The sequence below is a fragment of the Mustela nigripes genome, chromosome 15, assembly GCF_022355385.1.
Source record: "Mustela nigripes isolate SB6536 chromosome 15, MUSNIG.SB6536, whole genome shotgun sequence".
Lineage (NCBI taxonomy): Eukaryota > Metazoa > Chordata > Mammalia > Carnivora > Mustelidae > Mustela > Mustela nigripes.
This window is the reverse complement of record NC_081571.1, coordinates 84,620,997-84,631,604: the sequence shown is the minus strand read 5'-3', so window position 1 is coordinate 84,631,604 and position 10,608 is coordinate 84,620,997. Positions and strand designations below refer to the sequence as shown.

The following is a 10,608-nucleotide window of genomic DNA, read 5'->3' as shown; positions in this document are numbered from 1 at the left end:
AAAAAAAAAAAAAAAAAAGAAACCCCCGGCCCTTGGGCTGCCTACAGGCGGCTCAGGCAGTTTGGGCCGCGTCACTGCACGCTACTTTTTAAAAAGTCAATCACGTGTCACTTGAAGTTTCAGGGGGAAGAAACCATGAGAAAGAGGCTCCTGGTCACCCACGGTACAGGCTACGGTAGACCCTGGGGCACACAGCCCGAGAGAAGCCCTGCCGGGAGCGGCCGACACCGACAGCACGGCCAGTGGGGAAGTCCCACCCTCGCGCCAGGAGCCGGCAGGAGCCGTGGAGGAGGACGGACTGTCTGCAGGAGAGCAGGGGCTCTGCCCACCCACTCGGCCCAGAGCCGCGGTCACCTGGCAGAAAGCCGCGTGCCATTCGAGGTCGACACCGACGACGTGACGAACACCCCTCCAAGGGGTCCCTGAGCCATCTCTGAAGGGAAGAAAACAAAGTGAAGGTCACAAGCGAGGCTCGCGCTGCCGCAAGACGGGTCCAGGCCAGACAGCTGACCTGCTGGTGGTTTCTCTGCAGGGACGCAGGCCGTCCTCCCAAGAAGGCACCCAGACCTTCATGGACATGATCGCCAATGACCACGCAGCTGTGCTGCGGAACAGACACTGTCAGAAAGTGGAAAGTGGTGCCAAGGGCAGGAGGACCCCTGACGCCCTGGAGACGGCGCGCACCAGGAACACGGCCAGTGTCCGCGACCTCTGTGAAGCGCCGGCTGGGAGCTGGTGCGGTCCGATCCAGCCCAGCGGCTCTGGGGGTGGGGGGACCCACACCACAAAGTGGGGCAGCGCCAGCAGCTTCCTCACCACAAAGCGCCTGCCCTCTGTGGCCCCGACCCCGCCGCTCAGCACAGGAGTCCCCCACACGGCTCCCGAGCAAACTCCTCCTCCCCCCGCGTCAGGAGGAGGCAGCGCGCCTCACTCCTCGGAGTCTTATCTGGGTTCCCCGGCTGCGAAGGCCAACCACCCCCAAAACAGCACGGTCCCCACGGGGGTCCCACCCCCGAATCTACCTGTCCCCACTTCTGGTGCCGAGTGCGAATTCAGCCTCAGCAAAGGCTAGCCGCACGTCCAGACCTGAGGTCCAGCCCCACGGCCACCAAGAGAACCGGAGGTGACAGACCTGTCACGTAAGGTTCCAGTGCTTTCGGCACCAAGCTTCTCGCCATCTTCAGGTCCTCGGCGGAGCAGCTCCCGGACTCCAGCCCGCAGGCCATCCCCATCCGCTTCAGGACCTCTATGTCGTCATGGATCTCAAATGTGTTGTCAAAGTTGAATAGGTACTCGAACCTGGGGGCAAAGTCACCGTCAGAAAAGGCATCACTGGCCGTGTTCATCGCGGCACAGGCCCCAAGCAGAGCCACCCCCCTCAGCCAACCTCCCTCAGACACCCTCTTTACCCACATCCTCCAAAACCCATCCACTCAGAAGCGCCAGAGCGTCACAGAGACGCCGCGCGTGGGACGGCCTGCCTGCCCCCGCGCCGGCGCGGAACGCCGACCACTCTCCGCACAGGGTTCGACGGCTGTGCCAGTGACAACCCTGACGGGTCCCAGGGCTTCCTTTCACAAGACAAACGCGAAACCAGGGATGTGAGAAAGAAGTCTGTAACTCTGTTGCGCCGAATGACAAGTAACGACAAGTCAGATACGTCTCTGACGAAACGAGCGGACGCACCGCTGACCGTGACAGCGACACTCTCCACCGACCTAAGGCTCAGCTAGGACCCTGAGTGGGGGGGTGGGCACCTGTCACAGGACCTACTTGTCATTGGAAATGCTACAGTCGATCACCGTCTTCTTGCTGGTGTTGACGATGATGAAGGGCAGGTGGATGACGGAGTTGGGTGGGGGCGGCCGGCTGGCCTGCTGCTCCGCCTGCCGGTTCCTCTGCACCAGATTCTTGAAGGCAATTTGCTAAAAAAGATGAGCCACCAGCATGCTACTCACACCAGCTGCCTTATCCACGGGCGTCCCTGACAACCGTGCCCAAGCCCACAGGGCAGCAGCAGGGGTCAGGCCCCCCGAGAGCTCAGAGCGATCCGCCGGGGGAGAGAGCGAGCGCACCCGAACATCAAACACCCTAGGGGGAATGGAGGCGGGAGGCAGGTGCTCACGCTGATGGACAGAAACCCCTCGCAGGAGGGTCTCGAGAAGAGCATCCGTGCTGGAGGCTACGTCCTCCTGCTCCTTCCTCATCCAAGAAGGCGGACATTTGGCGGAGCACCCGGTGCCTCCCGGAGTACCTGCCAGCAGCAGGCCCGCCGGCACGGCGCTCTCCCTGGGGAAAGCCTTCACACTTCGCACCTGCATGCGAACTCCCCTGCGGTAAAGCCAGAAAGCGCCCCTCCCACCGCAGCTGGCCCCCCGGCACCGTGCCCCGAGGGGGACCATGAGGCTTGGTTTCAAGTAGCTCCGTGTGCTGCAGATGCCACAGAGAACGGAGCAGAAGAGGGACCACTGCCCCGCGACGTGTGCCCGTACCTCTCCTGCGTCCCTCAACCCCGAGGCCGCTTCCACCCCCTGGAGCGCTCCCGGTCCGGAAGCCTCCCTAGGGCACAGGGGCTGGCTGCGGTGCCCTGTGGCTGAGCACACCCAGCGAGGCAAGACACACACCCTTCACCATGGCCTGGGGGTACTGAGCCAGCACATGTCCCAAGCCCCTCGATGACAGCACGCCCCCACCTTTATCATCTGACAGCGGCCACTAGGCCTGTCCTCAGACCCTGCGACACGTCCCCCCAGGGTCCCAGGGCTCCCCCATGCCCCCGCCACAGGCAACAAACCGCTGCCAAGCCGTGCTCCCTTCCTTGGCCGGCCACTTCCACAGCAGCTGAACCCAACCCCAGGCCCCGGCCAGACGGCCCCAGCACTGCACAGCCTCAGGCCAGGGACTGGCCACACCCTGCAGCAAGCTCCTGGTGCAATCTGTGTTTTGCTTCCAGCCCTGAATGGGCATCTCCAGATCCCCGCGGAGAAGACGCCCACCCTTGGGGCGTCCTCTGCAGGTGCGGGCACAGAGACACAGGCCTACCGGCCACGCACGCTGACCTCTGCCCCACAGCTGCCACCTCACACCCTGGTCTGGGCTCCGGTCCTCAGAACGCATTCCTGCCCCAGGGAAGCTCTGGGCCTTCCAAGCGGCATCCCTCCCACCTTTTAGACTTTGACAAGCAGCACACATGGGCCGTGGGCTTACTGCACACGCACGCTCTCTGTAAGCGTCTACAGCACCCGCACAGAAGCTCAGCGGGCGCGTGTGAAATTGCATTCGAGCTCTCAGTGCAGAGGCCGTCCGCGGTGGACACGCGCCCACGCCGCAGACAGTGCTGAGCCCCACACCTGGGCTCTAGGACCGCTCGTCGCGAGGGCCAGTAGGAGGTGGACGACGGTAACACCCAACAGCTAGGACAACCCGCCCTCCGTCCCCACACGAGGCAGCACAGAACGTGTGCCAGCACGCTGCTCGGAACCTTCTGACGCGTCCGGGCAGCAGATCCAGGGGCACAGGGGACACCGTGGCGGCAGGATGAGGCCAGACCGGCGGGGAGCAGCGCCCGTACCTGCAGGATGAGCTCCTGGAGCTGAGACTGCTTCTGCTTGATCCTTTCAAGCCGCCTCTGCCGCTCCACCTTCAGAATAAGACGGAGGCGTCATGACACAGCCACCAGCACCCCCTAGGGACGAGCTCGCGGAACCCTTCGCCCCAGTCTAACGAGGGGATGCAGGTGACCTAGAGCCAACCAGGTGTGGGGACGGGACCCACAGGGGTTTCCTCCGCCTCCCGCTGCACCCTCTCTCCACCTTCTCTCGTCTTCTGGACGTGACGCTCTAAAACTCGAACCCCACCAGCCAGGATTCAGAACTTCCTATGCTGGGGTGCGCTGCCCACTGTGGGCCAGACGCCTCCTCATCGGTGCCCGCAGAGCGCAGGCAAGCTGGACGGACGGTGGGCAAGCGGCGGAGCCCTGGTCCGGGCCAGGCACACACGCACCAGACCCTGAGCAGGCACCCTCGGGACACACAGCAGCTGTGGGGCAAGCGTACAGGGGCGCGAGGGGAAACAAGCTGGGCCGCGCCACCTCTAGGTTCCGGCACTCCTGAGCCGAGTTGGTGGGCAGGCCGATCCACTTGATCTCTTTTTTCTCCTTCGAGATGATGTTCATGGCCATCAGCACGTTCAGGGCATCGTAGACGCGCCGCCGTATGTTCTTCTGGTCGTAAGCCTGCTGGGCACGGAGCATGAGCTTTCCACACCGTCCGGGACACTCCCAGCACATCCCCACTGAGCCCGAGGAACAGGGAGCTGCGCCGGGGAGCCGGGCCCCGCGCACGACCACATCTGGGAGGGGAGGATGTCGGGCCGCAGACAGGTTCGGAGAATTCTCTCAGATTGTTCTCTGAACTGTGGGTCTCCCGTTGTTTCAGAGAAACCCAGGGCGGGCCGTGCGACACCGGGGTGTGTGCCCACCGCGCGGCACATACTCACGGACTCGTTTGGTAGGATGTGGTTGTCGGCGGCACTGAACTCTGCGACCAGCTCGTCGGCCACCTCGTTGTAGGACGTGGTCCCCTTCCTCTGCACCTTCTCGCACACCTTCATGGAGAAGTGCCGCAGGCCCTTCCCGTTCTTTTCCCCTTTCCTGTGTCGCTTCCTTAGAAAACACAAAGGAACAGCAGTGCCCTCAGCACCCCCGCACCGGCCGCCGGGGACACACGTTCACCCACAAGGCTAGCAAGCTGGGCACGGGCCGAGGCCCCACGCGCAGCCCCGGGGACCCAGCTCGTCTGTAGAGCGCACTGGGCACAGCCATGGGGCCAAGACACCAACGGTTAAGTGGCCAGGCCTCCTATCTGCATCCGCTCCCAGAAAACACGGGGCCTCGCCCGGAAGGGCAGGAGCCGCCAGTGCGTATCTACTGCGTCCTGATACACCAACGCTACTTCTTAAAAAGATGGCCACGATCATAGGAACTGTGGAGATTTTACCGCAAATTTAAGAACTTCTTAAAGAAAATTTGAGCAGGCTGCGAGCCAAGGCTATATGGAGACCATGACGGCCACGTGGCAGCGGGCACCCGACCCTGAAGACCACAGTGAGCCTCAGAGCACAGGAAACCCAACGGCTCAACTGTTTAAAGCACCACGTCAAGGAAAAGGTGGCTCTGAGTTTCTCACGATGACTCAGGAAATCACGATTTTTGCTTCAGAACCAATACATACGTAAATCCAAAAAGCTTTGTTTTTGTTTTTAAGGAAAGTCACAGAGCTGACCTCCGAGTAAAATCGTTTTCTCACGAGGTTGCTTTACAGGGAAGAAGGGTCCAGGTGACCGTGTGGTGGGACCCTCCCGTGGTGTCGCCCAAGGAACGGCAGCCAGAGCTGCCGCGAGGGTCGTCACACGTGCACGCTGTCCCCGAGACGCTACTTTCCAGTGCAGACAACGGAAAAAGCGCCCGTCACCGCAGTGCTGAGAAGCCAGCTTCCTCCTCTTCCTCCACCGCAAGCTGCCCCCCTCACAATGCCGCCACCCCCGGACCACAGGGAGCGGCTCCCCTGCAGCCAGACTTCTCCCCCGCGAGGAGAAGTGCGCCCTGATGCCGTCTACCGCGGGCGCGACGGCCGGCCCGCGTGGCGCGGAGAGCCGGGGTTACGATTCTAGGCGATGTGCTCACCCGGCAGACCAAGGTGAGGGGTCTGAAGGCTGGTTCTGTGAGACAAAGTGAGTGTTAGGGGTGTGTGGGCTTCCTACCACCAGAGTGTTGGGCGCTGCAGGTCTCTGAGGCGTACCAATTACCTACAGTCAAAAGAGACAATTCAGAACACAATGAGACATCCCCGCGCGCACCTGCCGCTTCACCGCTTCCCATCCACCACGGGCACCGCCGAGCTCCGCCAGCCGCGGGACCGCGAGAACACGGTCGCGCGAGCACCACGGCCCACACTGCGAGCCAGACGCCGGCGAGCGGCACTTCTGCGCGGCACGAGCCGTTTCCCTCACCGACTCCCGGGGTCTTCCCGGTCCAACAAAAGCACCGGGAACCGTCCCATCGCGGCGAGCCCGCCGGACGGCGACCCCCGGGGAGGCTGTGGTTCGAGGGTCCGCAAAACCAGGCACGTCCCCACTGTTCCCCGGGCCCAAATTTACTTTCCCTTCTGCTCAGTGATGCGGACGAGGATGAAATCCTCTCTCCCAGGGGGTGCTAAACGCCAAAACACAAACAGGAAAAAGTCCCCACACTTGTGGTGCCCATCGGGCCACCTGCACGTGGGGAACGCGTCCCAGTGGAGGCTTCGCGGGGACCCAGCACCTCGAACGGGGCAGCGCGGGGGCGCAGGGGCAACGAGCCACAGACCCACACGCCAGGGCGAGGCAGCTCTGGGGACGGCAGCATGACCCGCACCGCAGGGGACCAAGTCTGAGCACCCGCATCATCTCTTCACCCAAGGAAAGGAGCCTCGTTTGTTTTCAACAAGGACTCAGAATTTGGTGCCACTAATATGCAAATATTCCCACGAGGGACACACAGACGCTGCGGTGTACCGTCAAGTGACACTCAGCGTCCTCAGGTCTCGTACGTGACTCCACCCCACCAAAGAGCTGATCCAGGAATCGGTTCAGAAACATGACTTCCCAGGTTCTGCACAGCCAAGTGCCCCAGCGAGCCACATCGGACACCGGGTGCTGGAACAGCCCTTCACAGGGACAGGACACAGCTTCAGGGACTGGCCATGCCCAGGGCCCCTCCTCAGCAGAATGAGTGTGCTGCCTCCTGTGGCCAGGGGACAGCTGACCAGGCACTCGGTCCTAGGTCAGGCCACAGGTCAGGGCCAATGACCACCAACCACAGAAAGAAAACTCTCAATTTTATTCTTTCAATTCACATTCCCAACGATCAAAGTTTCATCACAGTGTTGTCCAAGCTGTGTGTCAGCCGCTTCACTCAAAGGCCATGAAGTCAGACAGTAGCTTTCCGGAAAGAGAGGACCGAAAAGCAAACAGATCCCCGGGGAGGAGACGCACTGCCCGAACCCTCCGTTTCTGCTCAACGGACACGTGCGTTCCGGGGCCTGGGCTCACCGTGGAAAAGGTGCGTTAGCCAAGGCTCAGGGCCGAGGGTTCGGGACATGTGGAAACCGGTCAGTCTGGCACTTACTGAACACGTTTCACAGGGACTGGGTTGGTGACGTTCCCGGGAGAGTGGATTTAGGACACCAGCACCCACGCAGACAGGCAGGAGAGTCACCAGAGGGCTGCCTGACGTGCGGCCTGGGCCCCCTCAGCCAGCAGCGGCGCTCTCGCCCTCTCCCTAAGCTGGACCTGTCTGCACAACTGGCCCAGACAGGGTAAGGGGGCCAGGCACGCCGCAGGCGCTCCGGAACGGCTCCCTGGGTGACAGGGAGCTATTTTCTCTCCGCTCCTCCCCCGTCCTAACCGCGCTCCTGGGCACCGTGCTCATGGGCACCGACTCCCCGCACCGGGGCGGAAGCCCCTCGTGAGCGCGTGCTGAGCTCACACGCCCCTCAAGGTCAAGATGCGCCAGTCCTTCCAGCCTCAACCCTCTGGTGGGCAAGGTCGAGACACGGCGACACGTGAGCCGCAGCTCACAGCGCTGGGGCCTGCGCGGGAGGCGCTGCCAACACCAGCTGCCCCGAAACAGGCGGACTCAGCCCAGGGATGTGACTTTCAGGCTGACAGAGTTTAAGGCGCCAAAAGACAAACCTGCGTGTCGACTCTCCGCCCTACACTTACAACCATCCGACTCCTACGACTGAGGAGGTGCACCCGAGCTAGAGCTGCGATGTCACGCAGCAGCTAAAAGTAACCCGAGTTGCAGAATAAAACATAGAACGAAATATTTAACTTTATCAAAAAGATGTTTACTAAAAAACCGTGATGAGCCAGATACGGTGCAACCGACAGCTCTGCTCTGAAAAACTTCACGGCAGCTCTGCTGGGAAAGCAGTCACACCCACGCCGGGGCGAAGTGGCAGGCACAAGCACAGCTGCCCCGGGGGTCCCCCAGAAGTGGGAGCTCAGGTCTGGACACGCACAGCTGGGCAGCCAGCATCCTCCTCACAGCGCCGCTCGAGGCCCAGCAGGAGGGGCAGCTTCAATCTGACCAGAGCTCCACCAGGAAGAGCCAACGAGCCCCATGGATGATCAGGCAGTGGGGCACCTAGCACGGTCCAGGAGCACAGACCCACCTAGGCCCCCTCCTAGAGGGTGGGCCACAGCAGAGGCATTCCAGTCCCAGCGGACTGGAGCCCAGCGGACTGACGGCCTACGGAACCCTACGCCCACCATGTGCCCTGCAAGGACACCCACCACCCTTGTTTCCCAGGCAGTAACGCCCACGCTGAGGGTCAAGGCCAGGTGCTGCCACCCCCACACCACTCTACGCTCTGGGGCAGACTTGGGGTCAGCGGGACACACGTACCAGGAGGGGACGGTGCCTGGCCTGTGTCTGCAGCAGGCCTGAGCCAGGGGAGTGCACACGCTTCCCAGCCGTGCAAACATCAAGAGGGCACTGCAGAAGGCAGACCACGCACCCCAACCTCCGCACCAGAGCTATGGGCCACCGTCCAGAACCGGCGAGCCCGCCTGCCCGGGCCCCTTACCACTTGCTGTGCAATGTTGACATTGGACTGTCCGAATGTTTTTGGCAACAGCTGCTTCCCCAGCGCGCTCACTGTGGAGGGGTGAACGGCTACCAAGGACACCACGCCTGCAACGCAAGGAGGCAACAGGTTAGTTCCCTTCTGCAGTAAGGCTGAATGGGCAGTTGTAGGACAGTGATGCCTCTAACTGGACATTCATCGTTCACCCACCTTAGGGCTGTGGGTCAGCTGCAAACACGTCTAAGCCTAAAGCTGTCCGCGTGGCCACAATCACCAGCTCATCCACCCACCAGCCCCTCCGGCTGCTTCCATGTCCAGGGGGCAGGGGTGCACGGGCCCAGGCGTCTCACGAACCTGCCCCAAGCCCCTGGGGGCTGCCTGCCTGCCTACAGAATGTTCTGGCGGGACCGCAGAGTCTGGGGAGAGCAGCAGTACTGTGGCAATTAGAGTCTCCTAAATGCTCCAGCATTTCTGTATTGCGAAACGAGTTCAGAAATCCAACACTCCCCAGGGCTCAGTCTGCTGAGCATGTGACTCCTGGTTTCGGCTCAGGCCTCTGCGTCGTGGGACTGAGCCCCAGTGCAGAGTCTGCCTTGAGATTCTCTCTCCCCCCTGCCCCTCCCCAAACCCACCCCTGTGCACGCCCACGCTCTCTCCAGAATAAAGAGATCTAAAGCAATCTAACAGTCTTCTCATCTCCGTTTCCAGGAAGAGAAATGCCTGGGGAGGACACTGCCCCCTCTCTGAACTCACAGGTGACCTTATCACAAAGCAAAGAGGAAGGACACCCGGGGAACAGAAATACTCATTCCTCCGGGTGTCAGCTAAGAGGGCTACGTGCTGGCCCTGTCCCTGGTGCTGAGCATACAACTGAACAAAAATGGTAAAACAGTTGATTTTACATAATAAAATCAAAGGAAGTAGGAATGATAAAAATTCAAAATAAAGAAACAAAGGCCTTGCCTTGATGGCCTCAAAAGGCAGAGAGAAAAAAGGGAGTGTGGGTGGGCCGTGGTGCCGGAGCCTGGGGAAGGCAAGCAGCGTGCGCCCCGCGGTGCCCTCCCAAGAAGGGCCTGAGCGCCCCGGGGAGAAGCTGACCCACTCCCAGGCTCGCGGTCACCGCCGCACTGCCGGTGTGGAGAAAGCCTGCCCAAGTCACCACGCCTCGCACTCCCGGCTCCTGGAGCGGGCCGGCTGCCCGTGGCCGCACACGGGACCCTGCAGGGGCGCGGGTGGGGAGGGGGTGTGGAGCTCCACAGACACCAGTGGCATTTCCTCCGCTTCACAGGCTCTGCCTCGTGATGGCCTCCAAATGCGCAAACACCGCCCTCGTCCGCCCGGCCTAGAGGTTCATTTCTGAGCCCTCTGCCGTCCACACGTTCCAAAGAACACGCTGCAGGCTTCAGGCCACACCGAGTCTCACCGCTGCACAGACACGCGGCAGGACTTCTCCACAGCACGAGTCCACCGAGCCGGCTGGCCAACAAGCATTAGCATTTTTACCAACGACACCAAAAGATATTTATTTTCTGCAAATATTTGCTTTGAGGGTTTTTAGTTTCCTCTACACACAGAGATCTATACTTGGAGCAAAAGCAAATTTTTCACAACTGCTTTAAATATGTAAAAGAGGTTTCAGAGGACAAAAAATAAAGTTACTCTATTTTGCACAGAGACTTAAAAGATACCACTTCTCAGATTCACTGACAGGTTAGTAATCAGGTTTCTGGGAACACTGAACCGATTCACGAAAAACATTGTTATTTCTTTAAATTTGCAACCGACGCCCTGTCAACACCAGCAACAGGCGGTTCTTATGACACCGTGCCTTAAAGCTCATGTTTTTAAAGATTTTATTTATTTATTTGACAGAGAGAGATCACAGTAGGTAGAGAGGCAGGCAGAGAGAGGGGAAGGGAAGGAAGCAGGCCCCTGCTGAGCAGAGAGCCCGATGCGGGACTCGATCCCAGGACCCTGA

The 10,608-nt window shown here is 60.9% G+C and overlaps 1 protein-coding gene across 1 annotated transcript in view; it reads right to left on the bottom strand.

Annotated features, from left to right (window-relative positions):
* Window positions 1–10,608, bottom strand: part of TFDP1 (transcription factor Dp-1) — a 43,231-nt gene that overhangs the window by 4,095 nt on the left and 28,528 nt on the right. The window contains exons 3-10 of the mRNA XM_059378298.1: window positions 8,631–8,737; window positions 5,684–5,805; window positions 4,498–4,663; window positions 4,091–4,234; window positions 3,572–3,640; window positions 1,774–1,925; window positions 1,133–1,299; window positions 355–433 (exon numbers count right to left, since the gene is read on the bottom strand). Of these exons, the coding sequence (XP_059234281.1) occupies window positions 355–433; window positions 1,133–1,299; window positions 1,774–1,925; window positions 3,572–3,640; window positions 4,091–4,234; window positions 4,498–4,663; window positions 5,684–5,805; window positions 8,631–8,737 (1,006 nt within the window). The remainder of the gene's footprint in view (window positions 1–354; window positions 434–1,132; window positions 1,300–1,773; window positions 1,926–3,571; window positions 3,641–4,090; window positions 4,235–4,497; window positions 4,664–5,683; window positions 5,806–8,630; window positions 8,738–10,608) is intronic.